The sequence below is a fragment of the Hippocampus comes genome, unplaced genomic scaffold (assembly GCF_001891065.2).
Source record: "Hippocampus comes isolate QL1 unplaced genomic scaffold, H_comes_QL1_v1.1 scaffold381, whole genome shotgun sequence".
Classification (NCBI taxonomy): domain Eukaryota; kingdom Metazoa; phylum Chordata; class Actinopteri; order Syngnathiformes; family Syngnathidae; genus Hippocampus; species Hippocampus comes.
Window position 1 is genome coordinate 297788 of NW_017805016.1, and position 22479 is coordinate 320266.

At 42.0% G+C, this 22479-nt stretch overlaps 1 protein-coding gene across 5 annotated transcripts in view; it reads left to right on the forward strand.

The window, feature by feature from the left end:
• The window catches only part of fgf13a (fibroblast growth factor 13a), an 89651-nt gene extending 76647 nt beyond the window's left edge, over positions 1 to 13004 (forward strand). For all 5 annotated transcript variants that reach the window (XM_019863329.1, XM_019863331.1, XM_019863333.1 and 2 more), the window contains 2 exons: positions 7704 to 7902; positions 11116 to 13004. In XM_019863329.1, coding sequence (XP_019718888.1) covers positions 7704 to 7902; positions 11116 to 11252 — 336 coding nt within the window. In that variant the 3' untranslated portion in view covers positions 11253 to 13004. The remainder of the gene's footprint in view (positions 1 to 7703; positions 7903 to 11115) is intronic.
• Positions 13005 to 22479: the final 9475 nt, after the last annotated feature.

A 22479-nucleotide genomic window follows, 5' to 3' on the forward strand; every position in this document is an offset into this window, starting at 1 on the left:
AGCACACCAGGAGTCCATGGCTCCCAGTGAGTAAGATTCAATAATATTTGCTGAGTGTGTCGATAAAACAACGTATGCAGCATAATGTAAGATTAATGAGATAAAAATGCGAGCAGTGATGAATAAGATTGTTGTTGTTTTTTTTTCCGCTCTGATTTTGTTTCATTTGTTCAACTTTGTACTACGGACTAGTTTCATAAATGGCTTAAATGCAGTGGCATCCAAAGATATGAGCCGTAGGCCATCTGATTTATCTGATTTATTTATTTATCCACGAGTGTCGTATGGTGGCATCAAGCCGTTTCGTGCCATTCCCAATTGAAGTTTAGTGTCACACGTAACATAAAGCAAAGAGAATTGTGGATTTAAAAACAACATATCTTGGTCTTAGGAAAGTCTGCATATCTTAATGCTGACAAACAATGCAAAACGCCATTGACAGGCTCATGAATATTTTCAGTGGCAAGGTTGCAAAGCTTTAAGCAACGGCTATTTGAACACAAGTGGTGCATACGCCCAGTACTGAGTTTACTGAGTAGCTTACAGTTGCGAAACTCTTCGTTGTTTGTCTGCATTTCTATTATATTGCACACACCAGTCGGAGCTGCACTGTATTATTCATGGTGCAAACTGTTTAATTCTTTCCGTTCGATTTAATTATCATGATTTGTTTTTGTATATTACATTAATAGACTGTGATTTCCCTCATTAAAAACATAATACAAACTGACTTTTTTTTTCCATACTCTACAGCGCTGTGAAATACTGTTTGCCTCCTTTCTTCTGTGCATATTTATCACATACACAGGTTTCAGTTCATCAAACCGATTTTAATATTATATGAACTGATGAACTGAAACCTTTTGTATGCGATAAATTTGCAAAGAACACAGAAATCAGGAAGGGGGCAAATACTTTTTCACGGCACTGTAATTTATTGACATGTCACAAAATTACATACAGGGCAGACTTTGTGACGAAGGCATTGTTAGAATATCTCTTGGACGTGAGTCATGAACACTTCTGGAGTTCCGCAGGATTCTGTGCTAAGTCCTCTTAGAATTGCCACTGGTTCAATTTTGTCAAAAAAAGCAAATCGGTCATCTTGGCTTGTGAAAGTGAAATCTTGACGGTTAAGATAAAGCAAAGCTAATATTTTGGATCAGGGGCAGATTACATCTGCATACAGTAGTGTATTATAGAAACGAGACAGTGCCTATGGAATTGTAAAATGAATTTACCAGATAAAAATGAATAATTCACATAAGCGCAATTTTGTTTTTGGGCCATTTAAAATGGATAAACCTTTAGGCGTCCATGTGTAGCTATTTGCAACATGTATGTTTTTGGCACATATGATGTAGGAGCATACGTGAAGTAAAAACAGCAAGCGCATGAAACAACATGAGCCGTGAGAAGAGCACATGTGTGGGAGAGGTAGAACGCACCAGTGGAAATGTATGCATCCATCAGCATCAATGTGTGGGTGAAGAAGCAGCAATTAATAAGGATTTCACTTTACTCCTGCATTCTCTACCTTTGGTAACAAGTCGCTTTGGCACTCAGTGTAAAAATGCAAACTGATCAGGCTTAATACGTTTGAGATCTTTCCGTATTTTTGTTTGATTATGAGCTAAGTGGTGCTTAGCGCCCACCTATTTCACGTGGTGTTATTAAGCTCTTGTCATCTTTCAATTACGCTGACTCACCGACGCTCCCGTCTGGTCTGGACCGCAAAATAAAGAGTGAAGGCCCCCTAGATAAGAGAGATTGATGCGGTTACGTGGTTCAGCATGACTGTGACGCATGATCACCGTTTGACCAGGCCCACTTTGAAATCGAATCCAGTTAAATCCGTCCAAAACATTTGTTTGCGTTGCAAGGTAAAATTTAAAAATGTTAATTTAAAATTTGCACTGTGAGGTGGGCGCGCTAAACCAGCGGTGTCAAACTCATTTTTGTCACGGGCCACATTGTAGTTACTGTTTCCTTTTGAGGGCCGTTCCGATTATGAAACCAAAAAAGAATAACGATTTAGCAGCAAAGACAGCAAGACAACAATGGGCACAACAACAGCTTCGTCAACAGCAGTAATAGTCCCACGGTGACAATTTCGGTATTCAACTTTGCATGTCATTTTATACCGTAGCGTTCTTTTTCAACGTTCATTTGGAATAGTTTCAGACCGAAAATTGTTTTGTCGGCTTGGACCCCCTCCCGCCCTTTGTGATACGTACCGTGTGTATTTAGAGCGACGTCAATACAGCCTCCCGACTTCATTCCAAAACAAAAGAGTGCATCGTTGCGCTTGAGTAGCCTGGCCTTGTTTTTCCCGTCCTTTTAAATATGTACTTTGCTCACATCCAGGCCTCTTCAACCATACGAGCTCAATACCTTTGGTAAATAACCATCGCTGTTACGTTCCACTCCAGTGAGCTGTGTCATTTATGCATGTGTTGGCTTGAATGTGGATTGTGTATGTGAGGGGGGGGGGATGTTTTTTTTTTTCTTTCTTCAATCTCACCAAAGTTCCACTTCCATTCACCACATCTGAGACCTTGAATTGGAAAAACAGACATAGCAAGGTTTATCTTTCATTGTTTGTCTAGAATTGCACACGGCGCTGATTCCCGTGGCGCATTTGGTGTCGTTTTCTCCTGGATGATGTGGCAGCCCAATGCACACGGGGCGTCGCTCGCCATCGATTTAGATTCGTGTTGTGAAAGATCATCCGAGCAGCCGATATCTCCTCCGAGGAGATCAAATCCATTATGCAAGTATTTCTACTGCTGCTGATTGGATCAGGAAAAACATTACTGGCCAGTGATTATTCCACAGAAGGGAACATAACGCGGCCTTAGAGTGGATTATAATTGATAGCGTTTTCTTGACAGGACCACAGAATCCTCTTAACGGTTTCCTGCTAAATGCTAATTGTGTGTTAGAGCAGCGCCGGCAATGCAAAAGAAACAGGAAGCGACATTGTAATTGACTTACGATGACTCATACTGCAAGGTTACGTTGGTGCGCCTGCAGTGACCAAAAAGATTCGAATGTTGGAGAAATGCCACTGAGTGTTGATGACAACAAGCTAGTGCAAAGGGGGAAAAATAGCGGCAGTAGCCACCAATGAGAGGACAGCAAGTAGGACAGAAAAGGTTGAAAGCGAGCTTCAGGACACTTTTTGATTCAGTGCATGTGTATGTACACATGTTGCATTTTTGTCTTCATTAAATGTTCGCTAAGCCCTTTGTTCTACAGTCGTGCGGTAATAGCCATTTGAAATGATATTGAAGTGTTTTGGGGATTGTAATTTGTGGTCCGGTAACAGTTTACACTAATAAGAAAAGCAACGGATATTTGAACACAACACTGCAAGCAGGAAATAATTCAACTTTCACAGGCATATATTCTTTATCCTTTGTGAAGAACAGCTGTAGTTTACTAAGGATCCAAAGACCATCTCCATGTACAGTACATATATCCATATGCCAGGGGTGTCAAACTCATTTTTGGAGTTACGTTTTTCCCTCGGCGTGCCGTTACGACAGTGACACCGAATAAATCATCTCTTTGCATAGCTTGTACACAATCAATTGATGGATGACTAGTTTTAAAATCACTCAACTCAACTATTTGTTTGTTAAATTAGCTATAAAGTTTTATTTATTTATTTTCCAGACAATGGTCTTTTTTGGTGAAGTTTCTCCTCAACTCTTTCCTGGCTGACAGTTTCCGCTGTCACTTCAGCCTTCATCGGAGCTGTCACTGCTTCCTTGTGACGTGTCTTAAAAACAGCTATTGGTTTGTCGTTTGTCGTAAAGAGGGTCACGAAATTATTGCAAAATCTCAACGTCATTTAATACACATGACAATTTCACATTTCAGTACAGATTTTCGCAAGGATCATGCAAGTGGACACGCATGATTTTCTTTTGCGGGCCACATAAAATGATGTAGCGGGCCAGATCTGGCCCCCGGGCCTTGACTTTGACATCCGTGCCATATGCCTTTTTATACTGCCCCCAGATGGCCAAGATCTTTACCACAGAACGAGCGGGACAATGTCCATTCAGATAAAGCAAAAAATGTTGACTTTTTTTCCCAATCTTTTAAATTAAGTCAGGACTGTTTTTTTAAGTACGTACAATTTTATCGACTTCTTTTTTTGTCATTATCAAAGTTTTTAAATTTTTTTTTTCCTCAAGGATGTTGGAACTGACTTAATGGCATGCTTCAATGGGGAAAATTTTGAGACACAAGCATGGTCCCAGAACAAGTTATTATCTTAAGACGCCACTGTGACAGCGCTATAAATGTTTTCCATGCAACTCATCTCCATGATAAATCAAGTGCTTTGCCTGGCATTGATGTAAGCGCAGCAGCATTTCATCATTTGGCTGCGGCCCTGCGAGACTTTTTATTTAAGCATCTAGTTGGTGTAATGGACTCATTAAAAGTCCATCTCAACAAAGCAAACAAACTTGAGAGGGAGGGAAAGCACTTGGCTGATATTATTACGATGGCTATACTGTCCTGTCCTCGTTAATATGCCCTCGCCTCATCTGGCACTCGTGGACGTAAGATTTTTTTTTTTTGCCCCCTCCACTGACAGACTGGTTCAGCGAACAAAAGACGGCGGAAGGCGACGCTGCTGGCATATGTTCAAAAGAATTTCAATGTTTCTGCCTATTACGGTGCATCTCGAAATAGAAATGGTGGTCCCCGCCATTTTGGCCCCTCCTTGTGTCAGTCGGAGCAAATGTGTCGCCCTTAGAGCCAGTCCAAAAGGACGGAACTCACCAGCAGCCCGTCTTGGCGCCTATCGGACCTGGATATGGATCTGTTTCTCAATTGGCACTTTTTTTTTCTTTTGTGCAATGGTGAAGGGAAGCAGCCAAATCCACACGAGCTAATTACTCGAGATAGAGCGGCACGACTGGCTCGAGAGCCGAGCAGCCTTTTGCTGCGCTTCCAATCTCCGCTCGTGTGTGACCGATATGGATGCTGCCGAACATCTCCAAGAGCGGCAACGGAACCGAATTTTGAATGAAGATGAGATGAGAAGGGACGCAGGCGAGTTTTGACTGGAAATATAGCATCAGTCAACCAGTCCAAACAATTTTGGAAAGCAAAGGCTGCAATTACAGGTAGTTACTGATGCTTACCAATACTGCAAAGCAAAATAATAAATAATCAAGTTGACATGATTGTCACCTTTTTTTTTTTTGACGATTGTAACATTTTGTCCATCCATCCACCCATTTTCAAATCCGCTTATCCTCACAAGGAATGTGGGAGGAAACCGGAGTACCCGCAGAAAACCCACGAAACCAGAGTACCCGCAGAAAACCCACGCAGGCACGGGGAGAACATGCAAACGCCACACAGGAACGCCAGAGCCGAAATCGAACACTGCACCTCTGCACTGTGAGGCGGACGTGCTAACCAGTGCCGCCATGATAACATTTTATACTTGATCTTTTTCCATTTTTTTTCTCCATATCCTATTCAATTCTATGTAACACCTGAAGCGCTGCTTTTAGAAATTTCTGTAAAATCAATCAAGGCGAGTTGTAAGTGGATAACACGTGAGGTGTACGATGGCCATTCTTCTTCTCATGTTCTTCTTGAGCGAGTCCTGCTTTGGATTGGAATGTTCCAGAAAAGGCACACAAAGACGAGGAGTCACACATTCATCTTTGAACCTCAAAATCCAAATATATTTGACTCAACCTTTGACTCAAAGTCTTGGAGTATCTTTTTATTTGAGCGTGCAGTAAATTCAACCCTTGGCGACATCTAAAAGAATAGTCTGTGAAAGGATGAAAGTAGGCTTCATTTAAGGCAAGTTGCTAGTTACCGAAAGCTATTTTCCTCCCCAAGCTGCTCATTAGAGGACTTGATCTTTTTTTTTTTTGCTTTGCTCTTCTCAACAGAGCATACCCGTCCATACCCACTAGACTACGTAAAGAGCTCCGAGGGCGCAGGATAATGGCAGTGCTGTTTATACCCATTCTATTGAGCGACATCTATACCACCCTTGCGTGTAAATTATGAAACAATCCGTTGTCGTGAGTATAATACCGCCGGTGTTGAAGCTTGGCAACGTGAACACAGTGAATGCATCAGTCCAAAAAAAAAAAATGTTAAGTTTTGTTGCCGCAAGGTTCTCTAGAGCTGGATTTTGGCGGGAGCCATTCTGCGCAAAAAGTGTCTCTCCTCCCGTGAGGGCGCGCTAAAACCAGATTAGACAAGTAACAGATTTTTATTGTTTGTTTTGTGCTTTGCAAGGCCTTCAATAAAACCGAAAAAAAAATCCATCGACTGTTTCTCCACACTGCAAAAAAAAAAGTGTGTTGATCTGACTCACTGTTATTTTGTCAAATAGATGAACACAATAGAATCATCTGGATAGAGATCATTGTTTTTAAAGCAGATGTTTGATTTTATTTCATGCAACCCTTTGACAAAATACAATTAAGTCAATTCACCACATCTTGTTTTTCAGTGTATCTCACACTTCTTGTGACAAATGAATGCAAGAGTTGCTTCGTTTGTGTCACTTGAGTCACAAATGAGACCGCCTTTTCCCCGAACTTGGCATTTTCAGGGTATTTTATTGATCTTCAAGTTGACACACGGCTTCTTGGCCAAATAAACGTATTAGGTCTTGCCCGTTCTTATTTTATATGTCGATGTTACTGTGCTTTAGTACAATTTTGACAAAAGGTGAGTATGCCATTCAAGCCACTTGCTCCTGCTTTTGAATGATCTGATAACTGAAGTTATTTGTTAGCTAACTTTTTTTTTTTTTTTAATATAAATGTTGCACCTTTCCCGCGAGTAATTACCGCCAAAGATTTTCAACGTTGTTGATCATCGTTTTGAGAAAATTCTATTTCCTGAGCCTGGATGTAAGTGCTTCAAATGCTAATCCTCCAACAACTTAAATAGTCTCAGTGCTTTTACTGTCATTGATAAGAACATGAATCAGCATTTAACGTAGTTCACCGTTTTGACCGTTATTGCCGTTCCACACATTTTCAAGACATTTGCGACACTCTCCACTTCTTTTGCACTGAATCATACTCCGCCAACAGTGACTGCAGTTTATCAAAGCTCATGTGCTGCTCTCAGTTGTGCGCATTCGTCACCATGAGGAGTGAAACCTTAAAGGCAAAAGGTTTTGTTTGTTTGTTTGTTTGTTTTTTTGTTAGTCCTTAGTCACTTTTCAATCCAGGAGGTGTTAAAATGCTCTATGTAAAATGATAGTAACATCACCCGTACATGTTAAAAATTGCATATCTATGGTAATGTTTGGTTTTAAACAAAAGATGCAGAAATGTCATATGAAGATAAACGATCCTGCAAAATGGAAAAATTCAGTGAGCCTGAATCATAGCGAAGTAGCCATGCATAATTAACAGCTGGGAGCCAAATAAGAATGTGGTCATTATCTGCACTGTATGTTTTATTAATGCTCATCTGTATCTGTCATTTGTTTTATCTGCGCTGTAACGCGCTGCATTATTCTCCGCTGTAAAGGCAATGAATATAGATTCTCGAAAGGCAATAGCTTTAATGCAAATGTGTGCGTGTATTATATGATGTAGCACAATTCAATGCACTCTCAATTGATTGCTTTTCGGCTGTTTGTGCTTAGACAGGCTTGTTAAATTGTGCTGCTCCCCCCCCTCCAGGAACACTTCACGCCGGAATGCAAATTCAAGGAGTCGGTGTTCGAGAACTACTACGTGACGTACTCCTCCATGATATACCGTCAGCAGCAGTCAGGCAGGGGCTGGTACCTTGGTCTGAACAAGGAGGGAGAGATTATGAAGGGCAACCACGTCAAGAAGAACAAGCCGGCGGCCCACTTCCTTCCAAAACCTCTGAAAGGTAACAAAATCTGCCCGTCAGATATCTTGTGTAATGTCATGACAACAGTTCAATTTTCCCTCATAAATTTGGTTGAAAACAGAATTTTTACGATCAGCCATTTTGGAGATTCACGTTGGCTATACTTGTAGTTGTGCCAACGAAACAATCAAAAACTAAATATAGATAAATGTCCAAAGGGTTTCCGACATATGCATTTTATTCAACGAAGTTCCCCAACTCACTTCAACTTAGTTCATTTGCACAAGATGCGCAAATGGTAGCAAAGAATTGCTGGAGCGCCTCAACTCACTTCAATGTAATTTCCCTTCAATTACATGGCACAAGATGTTGACAAAGCCCTACATTTATCCAAATGAACTTCGACCATTCACTTCGACATAGTTCCTTGGCAACAAGATGCCACAGAATGCTGGCAAAGCACTATTTTTTTGTCCGATTGAATCCCCTTAACTTACCTCACCATAATTCCTTGACACGATGATGCCACAAGATGTCAGCAACGTGCTACTTTTGTCTCGAACAACCTTCTCAACTCACCTCAACATAGTTCCTTGCCACCCAATGCCACATTGGGGTGGCTGGAAAGCAATACTTGCAAAAGCCAGTGAAAGGGGGAGTTTTTCAGCAAATAACAGACGATAGGTTCCAAAAATAATCTGCAAATGCCAAACCATGAAAATGTGGAGGTTGACTAGACTGCATCATATTCGCAAAAGGACGTTCGTACAACAAAATAAAGATCACTGCTCCTTTATGCAAGTACTGCAACAACACATTCCACAATCATGTTTTCCCTGAAAATGCTGTTTCACCATAAAATGATATAATGAGCCACACAAATGCCATATTCATCCACAATCTCAAGTCATCAAATAGCAGGATAATGTATGAAAAGATCCCACTAGTAATAAAGGTTGTGAACTACAGTATAAGGTTTGAGTGTGTAATGGGCTACTTATCCAACAAGGGCCTGATTCATCCATCATATAAACATCTACATCCCGATTGAATGACCTCCTTTGTCTAAAGAGCAAGTTTTTTTGTTTGTTTTTTACCGGGGGTCATAAATAAGTCATAAATCAAACACTAGATCTTGTTTTGACATAAGCAAACCTTTTACCGTCTCTTATGGGCGTTTTAGGTTAAATTATTTTGTGGTGCCCCTTCCACGTCTGTGCGCTTTGGTCAGTCTCTTCTTGGCCGGCCCCTCATTAGGAATCTGTGTGCGTTCCCCTGGGGACGGCTGTAATAGCCTTTCGCTTTCATTTACCCGGCCATCTACGGGGTCTCAAATACACTTAAGGACCAATGGTCACGGAATGATTTTGTTGCTTTTTATGCTGAGAGAGGGCGACGTGAAGAAAAGACACACACTTAGGTGACGTGAAGGCACAGAAGTGAGTAAAGAGTCATTTGCAGAAAATGCTGAATCTTCCGTCAACTGTCTTCATCAGTACAAGTTAATATTTATCACCGTTCCGGCCCCGTATCGCTAACGAGACGTGTACCCATCGTCAATAGTCTCGCGGTGAAATGCATACGTCGAGTGATGTGTTTCCACAGTGTTGTCAGGATCGCTGCTCTCACCCGAAAATGCTGGGCTAAGTGAAGTGTGTGAAGGAGCAAGTCTGCTTTTTTTCCGCCGCGGCCTCCCTTTGGACTGAACATCAAATAGCATTCCGTTGTCAACATCCTGAAACCAAACACTGCGGACTTCAGATTACAGCGATTTTGGTCTCCAACTGGCCGCTGAGATGCAAATTGGGCAAAATGCTGCACACGCAGCAGAGGCAAAGCACATGCAAGTGCTGCATTTCTAATGGCGGTCTGTGAATATAGGATTTGTTTTTAAGTGCAGCACCAACTTGATCTGTTGTGACATCTTGATTCAGCACTTTGCGGCCAGGCCGCTCGCGCAGGGCCCTTTCTGAGCTCATCGCTCTTTGGTTCCTGCACAGACGTTATGATTCAATCTGTGAATCACAGGAACTTGTTTTCATGAGAATTGAGATATTTTTAAAAAAGCGCTTCCAAAAAAGCATCTGTTAGAACATTCTTTAACTGTCTCACAGTAGCCACATTTCTTTGTAGGTTACCAGCCAACACGTTGGGGGTTAGGTTAGGATTATTGGTTTGTTATTATAGTTTGAGAAGGGTTTAGTTTGGGGTTATTGTTAAGTTTAGTGATTGATGGAGTGACCAAAGGTTTAGTTTGAGGCTTGGGGTTCGGATTTAGATTGGAGTTAGCATTGGCGTTTCGGTTAATTTAGGCTTTTGATTTGGGTTAGCATGTTAGTTCGTTTTAAGGTTTAGATTTTTGGTTTAGATTAGAGTTAAGAGTCTAGCCTCATAGGGATTGGATTCAGGTTTTTGTTCAGACGTAGGTTTTAGTTTAAGGTCAAGGTTTTGTATAGGGTAGGGTTTAATCACTTCAGATTTCGCTTTCTGTTTGCATGTTAGCTCATGTTAAGTTTTATACTTTTGGGTTAGGTTAGAGTTAGAGGCTAGCCTTAGGGGGTTGGATTCAGGTTTTTGTTCACAGTTAGGTTTTAGTTTAAGGTCAGGGTTTTGTTTAGGGTAGAGTTTATCACTTCAGTTTTTGGTTTGGTTTAGCATGTTAGCTCATGTTGAGTTTTATGCTTTTGGTTTAGGTTAGAGTTAGAGGCTAGCCTTAGGGGGTTGGATTCAGGTTTTTGTTCAGAGTTAGGTTTAAGTTTAAGGTCAGGGTTTTGTATTGGGTAAGGGTTTATTGCTTCAGATTTCGCTTTCGGTTTGCATGTTAGTTCGGGTTCAGGTTTATACTTTTGGTTTAGGTTCGAGTTAGAGGCTAGCCTGAGGGGTTTGGATTCAGGTTTTTGTTCACAGTTAGGTTTTAGTTTAAGGTCAGGGTTTTGTATAGGGTAAGGGTTTATTGCTCCGGATTTCACTTTCGGTTAGCATGTTAGTTCGGGTTTAGAGTTTTAGTTTAGGTTGGAGTTAGAAGGTAGCCTCAGGGGGTTGGCTGCAGGTTTTTGATCAGAGTTAGATTTTAGTTTAAAAATGTATCTGAATCCAGATGATTTCATTTCGTGTGACCACCTGATGAAATAAAATAGAATAAATTCAACAAAAACTTTTTTTTCTCACTTCATTTCTGTGACATCACATTCACGGCAGCGACTTCTTGAAATGTTTCCTAATCAACTACGTTCCTCCCACTTTTTCGCACAGTGGCCATGTACCGAGAGCCGTCCCTCCATGACCTGACGGAATTCTCCCGCTCCGGTAGCGGCACGCCCACCAAGAGTCGGAGTGCCTCGGCGATGCTGAACGGCGGCAAAGCTGTGAGCCAGAACGAGTCGACGTAGCGCCGCCCGCCGGACTCCCACCTTGAAACCTTACCTCCAGCAGAGCGTGAATCCGAGCAGACCCTCTCCTTGTATCAGCGGTTCGGCACTTGCTGCAACATACCACACATTAACACCTAGAAAACATCAATAACTATAATTAAAAAACACACACACACTTAGCGGCATTTATCATGGTTTCCAACACTTTTAACAACAGCATTAATAGAAAGACGTCATGGCACATTCACCATTCTGAACACTTTGGGGCTAATTTATTATCGATTTACTCACCACTTAGCTCATTTATTTTTGTCTCATTTTCCTGCGCGCACCATAACATCTCTGAGCTCATGTAGGCTACAAGCACTTGTGCGTCCGTCAGACAAGGGACAGGCAGCGAGCGGTCATTCAGGGGAACCTTCGGGGCTGCCGGCGTACAGTCCGAGTCCTGATCTCTCTCATATCCATGCTTCTGTGAATACAAAGCCTATAAACTCCCTGGCCCGGCCCGACCCGGTTCTGCCGGTTACTCGAGGCGTCGGCCAGACAGTAGCTCTCCTTGCGTCCTTGTGCACATGCTCAGAGACTGAGCTCTCTAGCATGGGGGGGGAAACCCAAACGTACGCTCGGCTGACCTGACATGCGAGATCCGAGCGTGGAGGCTTTTAACTTTCCCTTCTTTTTCCAAGACGCCACAGCTGCCCTTTTTTCTGGCTAATTCCACAATTAGCCAAGAACGTTTCATTTGTTTTGACTGATTTTTTTTTTCGTTTGTTTGTACCCTCTCGTTGTCCCGCCCTCGCCATTGCTCAGTAGTTTAGTCGCACCGTTGAAAGGACTCCAGCAAACCAAAGACTGAACGAAAGAGTGTCCCTTTAAGATGACGGAGCCAATATGAAGGCAAAGCTGGATTTATTTTTTTCTTCCTCAGTGTACTTTTTTTTTTTTTTGGGACTAGTGCAAACATGGCAAAGGAAAATGATGATGTCAGTCACACTGGAGTGGTCAATGTTTTTCGAGAGGTTCCGCTCGTCAGCCGAGGTATGAAACGATATTTCGGTGTGTCCCCGCGCCTTTCCCTCTCTCTTGTTCTGTCACAAAGTCTGTCTCTGGTTCTCGTGGTCTGTTTCCTCCGTGCTCGTGTCATAACTCAAACCTCCTCCCGTCATCCTTTTTGGTCAACTTCTTCTGGCTGAAATATGGCTTCCCCGGGATGCTCGTTATATGTTTGAGTAACTTGTTGTGGTGATGATATTTTCTATATTTAAAACAAACAAACAAAAAAAGAATACTGTGGACTTTTAGGTGGCTTAACATTTTATAGGGATGTCATATTTGTAAAAGTATACGAAAAGAAACTGGGTGGCGGGCTTCATATATTGACTTCTTCCCTCTCTTGCACAGGGCATGTAAAAAAAAAAAAAAAAAAAAAAGGACCTTTTTGAGTCCGTTGAAGCTACGTATGACTTTTTTTTTTGCCGGTACTTGCTTTTTGCGGGACTTCCTGTTCTCGGTTCCCTTGAGGTGGTTTGTACGAGGTGAGTCTGTTGCATGGGAGAACGCAGGGGACTTCTGGTCTAGAGCTGCATGATGTAGGCTGTATGTAATTAAACCCATGTTGGATCCTATGTTCCACGCTACCAGGATAAAAACGTAAAACAACAATGATGCAGGCAGACCTCCAGACTGCCTGATGACTTCCAGTTGTTTCTTATTTGTTGTATACACAAAAATGCACTGAATAAAAAGTTTATATGAAGATATCCTTTTTAAAATGTGTCACGGTTTCTTCTTGGGTTCCCTTCACTGACTATCTCACCTGTTACAATGCGCGCGCTGTACCTTTTCAACTGTAAGCGTGTTACTTCACAAGGTGCTTCAATTTGAAACGCGTCCTGTTGTATGTACAGTGGTACTTCTACTGACGAAATTAATTTGTTCCGGAAGAAATTGCTTAACTTGAAAAATTTTAAGTAGAGACTAGTGACTCTAGAAGGAGTCTAGCCTTCTAGACTCCTATTCATTTAGATTTTTTCATTCCATATGCCTTGCTCATCTTTTTGTTGTAGCACAGAACTTGGATCATTGACATTTTGCGCGATGTCACACAAGAGCGGGCATCAAAGGACGAACGGTTTTTGCTTGTTCTGGCGTCTATTCCAGTCTAAACAAGGACACGTGGGAAGCAAAGCGTAAAATACACTGAACGTTGACTCGCGTTTATAGCAGTAAGACTCCAGCGTCACCACACATATTGTCGCTTGCTCAGGCTTTTTATGATGGCAACCGTGTCACCATGAAAAAAAAATTCTATTATTGTCTGGTTTTTTTCCTCAATGTCAAATGAAAGCCCGATCTTGCATTGCGGGCTGCTGAAAAGTCAAATAGCTAAACCTTTTCCAATGCATTGCAAAAATGTCTCCAAGCAACAGCGTTGCTCATCGCCTAGTATCATAATTAGGAGAATTACATTTGAGCGCTCCTTTAAAAAAAAAAAATGTTTTAAAAGACGGGCTGTACAATCTCAAGGTGGCAATTAGATGACTTGCCGTCGCAAAGACGAGGTGGGAAATGAAAAAAAAGAGAGGTCAGGTTGTGTTAATAAGGTCAGCTCGCTCCGTCTTGTCACGGTGAGGAGCACTTTCACTAATTGGGGGTTTTGTTCATGATGAGTCTCCTCGGGTGGACGGCCACTTGAAATGTCAGCCATGATGAGGGTAAAGGCTGTCAAAATGGATGCAAAAAGGAAGGGTGGATGAGAAGTGTAGAGAGAATGAACGGCAAACATTGAAAGCTTTTTGCCATCTTCGAAAAAAGCAGGCCAAAAGACATTGCATCTCTCTCTTACCGTGATATTAATATTTAATAGGACATTGAAGAGCTTTGTAGTGTGGTCATAGACTTTGTGGTGGAGGTATAGTCGTTCGGACACGCTGTCAATCAACTACCACGACTACGACCAGGAAAAAATGGATCCCTAATATCGTTCTTATGCCTGCACTTAACTACATGTTTGAGATGTCAAAACATATTTGCTAAAAGCCTCCGGTGGCTGGAATGCAGTTACATCCCACCGGGTCATCACAGGGCTTTTCTATGCCACGACAACGAGGCGCTCTAATGAAGCTATTCCAGCCTGACGCCCCAGTCCACATGTTCGCTTTCGAGTCAGACCTAAAAATCAATAAAATCCTATCTTGCTTTTCTGTCTTTCTCCTTGTAATGCGCACGCACTCGAGGTCATCAACGAGGCGCTTTAAAGGAGCGAAGTTGCATTTAGGCATACGGAGATAGCTCACTGCACAGTGTAATTGCGTTTATTGCGAACAAAGGCACGGAAAGTCATGTTCTGGGTTGGGTTACTCATGCTGGAGGCCTAAGCGTGTCATTGGGCTTGTTTTAGCCACGCCCAATAATCGAGAAAACTGACATCGTAAAAAACAATGAATTCTCTATCGCCAAGTTTGCATCAGAAACGATCTTCAAACATTCCTAATATATTTCAAAGCAAAACTGTGAGTTCACTTTCTAGGGTGTTTAAAAAAGAAAGTTTAAGATTATTCACCCAAGGAAAATCTATTTTTCAACAAAAATGAAAAATCCAGTTTTGCGGAAGAATTAAAGTGGTTATTGATTTATTTTTTATTTTTTGCTGACACCTAAACAGATGGCGGTGCCATCGTGTTCGAGGGAATAATAAATGAGTCAAAACATAGGTGGGAGATGTGGCCCGTGCACATCCTCATCGTAGCCCCGCCCCCTCCTCAGAAGGGTTGCAGACAGCGGAGGCATCAATTTGGTCTTTGGAGACTGCCTCATTACGCCCATCGCCAGCAGAGACAGGAGAACTAATAGGCTGCTGTAATATAGGCCCAGATATGAGCTACTTCATCGTTCATGTCGTTTGACATCTCCCGACTCCCTTCATTTCCTTTCGCCCATCTCTCTACTCCATTCATTAGGCGGCGACAGTACAATTCATTACAGAGTCTGCCTGCTTCAAACACGGCGATGTGAACAAGCGCCCGCTCCGCTTCTCTGCCGCATCTTTCTCCCCAAACTCTCGTCTGACTCTTTCATCCGGACACTGTTGAGTCCCCACCTATGAGCAAATAAAAAGCAGCTACAAATATAAAGGGTCGCACGCTGACGCGCACACACGCATGCATGCACACACCCACACACACAGCTCGGATAATGGATGGATGAATAGTTAAGTACAACAGAGTTCTTAGGTTGTTTTTTTTTTCTTTTTTTTTTTATGTTTAAGATCTGACATCAGCGGATCGTCACCATCTGCAGGACCACCTTGAGCAAAAATACTTTCACACCCAGATACGGCGCCAGCTTTCTCAGAGCGAGGAAATATGCGAGCCAGTTGCGAAAAGGCAGTCGCTGGTGTTTCGTGTCCTCAGATTAAGGAATACTTAACATGGGTATCATGCACAAAATGACTGTCACTTTATTTGCGGAAGATTTCATTGGGGAGTGCTTCTGAGCAAGACTTAGCGCTTGCATAAAGTGTGATTGTACTCAAAACAAAGGTTAACATTTGTCACATAGAGCTTGAAGATGAGAGAATGAGAAGGAACAGCTCCTGATCCAAAGCATACCACATCATATGCTATAATTGGTTGCAGGGCCTTCAATCAAACGTTGCTTGTTTTATTTCAAATCCAATGTGTATTTAATCCATCTGATCATTTTCTTGTCCACTTTCTCCTCACAAGGGTCACGAGTCATGCTGAAGCCTATGCCAGCTGTCTTCGGGCACTAAGCGGGGGACACCCTGAACCGGTTGTCAGCCAATCGCAGGGCACACAGAGACAAACAACCATTCGCACCCACACTCACACCTATGGACAATTTTGAGTGTTCAATCAACCTGCCATGCATGTTTTTGGAATGTGGGAGGAAACCGGAGTACCCGGAGAAAACCCGCGCAGGCACGGGGAGAACATGCAAACTCCACATAGGAAGGCTGGAGCTGGAATCGAACCCGATACCTTTGCAGTGTGAGGTCGACGCGCTAACCACTCGATCACCGGGCGCCGTGTGTATTTCAATTCATTGCAAAACAAATATTCAATGAAATACAAGTAGCAGCCATGCCGCTATTTGACCCCCTGTCAGAATTACTCCCTGCACACACTGTAATCCACTAATCCAAACTCACCGTCACTTATTATTGATTATGACGTCGAACTGATGACTTCTTGGCCTAGGTGCACTTTGTAATAGAGGTTAAGGTTAATGAGAACTTGACCAAAGATATTAAGGTCATAGGTTTCATTTTTTTTTCTCAATTGTCACTGGAGATTTGTTGAACAAAAAGTAATTTTCCACCTGCCAGTCAAGAAGTCAATGCGTGAAATTACTGTCATGATTAAAAAAACAAAAGACGCTATTCTATACCTTCGAGCCTCTAACAAATGAAACCCGTGTTTAAACAAGGAGAGCATTTAAATGAATTTAATGGATCGTCTTCAACTGAGACCTCTGACGGGCGCAGTCGGCAACTCGATTGTTATTAGTGGGAGAAAGGCAAGGATGGGAATCGATGAAGGAACGATGTTATCCCAGACGAAATCTGACAATCATTCTTATTTTTAGCGCACGGATATTAAGCGAGACCTTAATTTCCTGTAATAGTGCTCGTCCCTCGAATAGGCCACAAATGGGTGCATCACGCAAATGAAACAAATAAATGCCTCCCGCCAATATTGTAGGTGCCTCTCCCATCTGCAAAATAATATAGAAACGTTTGGGAATCACTCCGTTTGAAAGGAAAAAACACACTTTTCTTGACCACATAACAATGTCAAGATTGTATTTCAGATTAATAATAATTTCTTCAGAAGAAAAAAACGTGCCTTTTGAAAAAATAAAGACTTCTAAGTGACATCAAACTTTTGAACGATAGTGCGTATGCGGTATACGCAGGAGGGCCAGACTCGAGATTCCGACCTGGAACTCAGAACAGTGAAGCCGACATGCTAACCACTTTGGTTTGAAGTTTTATGATTATTATTCTCATTTTTTGTAAGAATAATAAGAATAAGAAAACCTTTAATCGTCTCACAATGGAGAAATTGCCAAATTATGAAAGGAAGAGAGTAGAACAAAACGTATAGGAGCTGATGTAAAGGCATTCATTATTCAGTTATGTTTAGTTACTTTTTTTTTTTATTATTTTTTTTTTAGAAAATGACATGCTTTTATTAGTCTTAGTTTTAGTTTTTTTGACAGAGTATTTGTGGAGTGCTTATGTTTTTATTAGTTTTAGTTTTAGTTTTTTTGACACTTCGCATATTTGTGGAGTGCAAGATGAAGAAAAGGGTTGCTATGTATTGCAGAATAAACTACATAAAGAAGCATTTGTTTTTATTTTATTTCATGATGGGACAGATTTTTTTTCCCCAAGTTTACTTTGCTCCTTTTCTTCGTTTCCATTAACAAAAATAATCTTATGCGTCGCAGATTGAAATCATTTTTTCTTCAAGTACAAGATTTAGTGGAGGGTTGAGTTCACGTGTTTAGCACCAAGTGCTGCACATTTCCATTGTGATTCCATAGCCAGAAAGTGTGAATTTTTTTTTTTTTTTACATGAACTAATTAATTAAGGAGTGCAAATAATAAGCACGAGGCCGTCCAACTGCGGCCAACGGAGGTAAAAGTCTGCAGCGCCAGAGTCTGTCGGCTCCATTAATGATGCATGCATCCCTGAAGGATTATTAAATGTCAGAGGCAAGCATCTTGACGCTCTTCCTCTTCAGTTTGACTGGATTGGCGTCTTTCAACTACCTGTATTAGTATTCAAACAGTTAAGTCGAATTTCTGTAACGTACCCTTTCAATCGAGCCTATTGTGCAGGTGCTCTCAGAATCAGGATAGCAAAATACAATAAATCAGCTGCTTTGTTGTCTCTTCATGAGTGTTGTTCCGTCGTGAGCATCGGTGAGTGGCTGTCATCGCCTCACAAAGACTTTGTCCACTTTGATGCTGTGATTTCACACAGTGAGAGGTCAGACACCTGTTTTTTTTTTCTGCATTTCTTTGCCATCAAAAGAAGACAGTTCAAAAGTTTTTGGTCAAACCAGACAACTTTCACAATAACCCTCACTACTGCTGTATATACTGTACACTACCAATGGTTAATTACAAATCAGAATGAGACTCATTTTTATTGTAAAACACACATATATCATGTCTGTCTATCATCATTGCTTGTTATTGCAATACTAGTGTAGCCTATACTGTACTACCAGAGACAAATTCTAAGTATGGAAAGACTTTCCGTAACATAAGGGTACCATTGTGCAATGGGAGCACCCCATGACAGCTGTGCGACAATGTACAGAGTCATGTATGTAGAGAGCTGGAGCTACAATGATGATTGTGGTTATACTGTTCAGGGATGTGCAAAATGCAAAGAGACATTATAAATTTGAGTCACTCTTTCAGGAGTTAATGGTGAGAGGGAAGAAGCTGTTTGAATGTCTGCTGGTTTTGGTGCGCATGGTTCGATAGTGCTTACTTTCAAGTACGTTCAGGGAGTAGCTGAAAGAGGTGGTGGGCAGGATGTGGAGGGTCCAGTAGGACTTTCCGTGCTCTTGTCTTGGTTCTTGCGGTGTGCAATTCCTCGAGAGTTTCTCCTGACATCTGGATTTTGACCTTTTTTGCTGCCACTTCCCATCTCTCCTTCCCCCTCATGTGATGTGGTTTTAACTATTGTACAGCATCAAATGTGATCAATGTTGCCCGCTTGGCATCCCATGCAGCCTAAAGTCACCCTGTAAGTAAATTTCTGAGCTCTTCTCAAAGATTTCTCCTTTTTTTTTTCTTCCATGAAATGTTTTCCCTTGTTTGGAGTCGAGACCAGGGGATATTTTTTGATTTTTGTGAACTGTAGGCCTTTGAAGCCCTGAGAGACTCTTTTGGTAATTTGATACACTTGTCAAATAACTTTACGGCATGTTATTTCAATTAAAAGTCATTTCACATTTTCATAAATGCGAGCAATGGAACAACCATGCATGCTGTCCCACGACAATTGGAAAAACAAAAACAAACAAAAAAACTTTGAGGCGTCGAAGCAGCCATCCTTATGCAACAGAACGACACTTCAATACGCTTGTGTTCTGTTGCTTCCAACTGGAATTGCTTCATGCAGTAAACGCTGCCGCACAGCCAAGCGTTTCCCTCCGGGCTGGAGGAACTACTCGTTTCCCCAGCCCGTTTTTTTTTTTTTTTCATCTCATCCCTACCTAGCAGACTGCAACGTCAACACACACTCACTCAACCCTTTCACTCGTGTTTTTTTTTTTTTTTTTGCTATTAGCACATTTTTAGAACCGAGCGACGTGTTGGCTTTTCATCACCTGTTTTCCTCCTCATGCAGCACGCCGCTCCCACAACAGCTCCCTTCCATCTGTTCTCCGTGAGCAGGAGGGAATCCCAACTCTCGCCTCTCTGCAGTGGATGAGGTCAAGCGCTTACGTAAGTGGGGAGAGAAGGCAGTAGACAAGCAGCACTCACCTCTGTCAGCTCGCATGGAAAGCAATAAGACAGGCAAGCAGCGGGCGGATCAATTATTTATCAAGCCTCCGCAACGTGAATGCTTTCTGCCCTCCCGCTGTGCCACAGTGTAGCAGACAGCTTTAAGGTGGAACTCGACGTGGGGAAAACAGTTTGCCTCCAGTTGTCGCTCACGCCCGCAGCTCATCCCCCCCTCTGGAACAGGAAGTAGAACACATTTTATAATCACCTTACGAAAGGGGACAACATTGATCTACACCTGAAATATATCTGCTTAGATTCTCAGTTATCCAAGTGGTGGCAAGTTGCAAAGGTTAAAGAAGGCCACTGTTCACTTCTTGTTTGTGGAAGACAATTCTCCTTTCATCCAAAAGGCTTCGACAGTTCTAAATTTTAAGTGTGGCGGGCATATGCCGTCTGGGTGGTCAGAAGGAGGTGGCTGCTTTGTTGTTGCCCGACATGGCTAGTGAATGAAGGTTGAGCATACCAGCTGGTTGTTCACCTGCCTGTTGACAAAATGGCTTCTTAGCGGCCATCCTACCCATGGAATAAGACAATCAACTGTCATTCCAAAACACCATTAAGAGTACAATTAAAACGTTTTTTTAAATAAACCTCTCTGTCACGTTTGCGAGGTGGTGGTGGACCCCCCCAAAAAAGCAGGCAAGAGGGAGGAGCAGGGTATGCTTGAAAAATTGTATTAAAACATCGAGAAAACTAAATCCAAAACAAACAAAGTCCAAAGTATCAAACAAAAAATCATGACTGAAGCTAAAACATAACAGTGACCGAAACATGACTGAAACAAACCTGACAGCAGCAAAGAAGCAAAGAATGACCCGACAATGAGTAGTCGGGCGGGAGTCCTTTTATACTACTAATTACATAATGACCAACAGGTGTGCAGCTGCAGGGGGAGCCCTACAGTGCCACCTGTTGGTCACAAACAGAATCATGACACTCTCAACAATAACATATATAGATTTTTAAATCATTTCAAATATACTGTTCCAAACTGTTAAGCACAACAGTGTTTCAAAACAATTTTTTAGGCTGTCACGAACTGAAAATTGTTGGTCCTAAATATATTTTTTAATATCTATTTTATATTGATTTTTTTTTTTTTTGAGGAGGGGGCTTTTTGTGTGTTTTGTTTTGTTTTTGTTGCAGGATTCATAATCCCCCCCCCAACCCTCTCTCTTTGCTCTTTGGATGTGAACTGGCTCCCACTCTGTCACTCGGGATTAGCTCCAGCTCAGTTGCAAGCAAGCAAAAATATTACCCTTATTATTGTCTGGCATATAGTCCGTAAAAAGCCAAATAGGTAAATTCTAAGTCAGTTGACGTTAAACAGTAAATTCTGTTCAGATACCCGTTTCGACTAGCTTGTTAAGATTGTGCTTTGAATAAATAATTTCTTGTTAAGGAGCCTACCGCAGTGGTGCGCTAAAAAACACCACTTTTGTCTCATGTCTTTATTTTTTCGAGCGTCTTCAAGCTTCCTCACTCCCCATCCCTCGATCACCCAGCCCTCCCGCCTTGCTCTTCCACACAATTACACACCGCTTCTCTCATCCCCGGTGGTTCTCTGCTCTGCTATCTCTCATTCTCATCTGGAGCGCACTTTCCATTGTTCACTTTCTCTTCGCCTGCGGCTACGAGCCTCCCTGTGTTCTATGCCGTCGTCTTTATTTCTCCGTGCGACTGTGCTGTTGTGGAAATTGCTTTTCGTTTCAGTACACCTTCGCCTCCCTGTCTAATCCTTTGCTGTTGATCCCCACACACGTCCATACTGGGAATCGTGGCGAGAGTGCGCACTTGGCTTTGAGCCCAATCAAGGGCTGAGGCCCCGGGCCCCAATGGGCCACACTGTCGATATCCTCCCCAGCTCTCGAGGTGATCTGGAGCCAGCAGCCCTGAGAGACGCATAAGCCTATAAGAGTGTCAAATATAAGATGGGATTCAATTAAACTTTTTGACAGCTGCTGTTTTTCTCTGTGCTACAATAGACCGTAAAGTTTGGCAACAATAGGTACCAGGATCCTTCTGGGTGGCAAATAGGTGATTGACGACTGCTGACTTGGACTAAAATGATGACATGACGAAGTGTTTCGGGAAGGATCGCTCAATATAAGCTAAAAGGTAGAGGGGTTTTTTTTTCCTGCTAGCTAAGCCAGCTAACAGTTTCAACTTCAAAGTTTTAGAGGTATGATGAGATGTGAAAAACTGAAATAAATAAGCAGCAATTCAAACAGACAGGAATGAACTTTGCTGCGCTCGATTCACATTTGTTAACACCGAAGGCGAAAGTACCCCCTGCGTAGGGAGAGAGTGGAGATATGCGGACGTCCGTACAAACATATCGCGCCCTACTTCTGTCCTATCTCTTGAAATGTTAAGGAGCTTACTGCGCATATTAAACTTTAAACTTTAGTCAAGGGGGAAAATATCTGCTCCCCAGAGTATATGTTACGTCACAAAAACAGACAACAGAGATGAATGAAACCACATCACTCATCATGAACTGCTGTACTGTATATACAATTTATCTCGCTCGTCTAAAAATTAATTTATATATATTTTTTTTCTTTAATTTCACTATCAATATTTTTTCGGGTGTGTTTCTTGAAGCAAAGTAGTGTGCCAACCATGAATGAGCAAGTCATTAACCGAGTCACGACATATTAGCACATTAGCCACGGACTC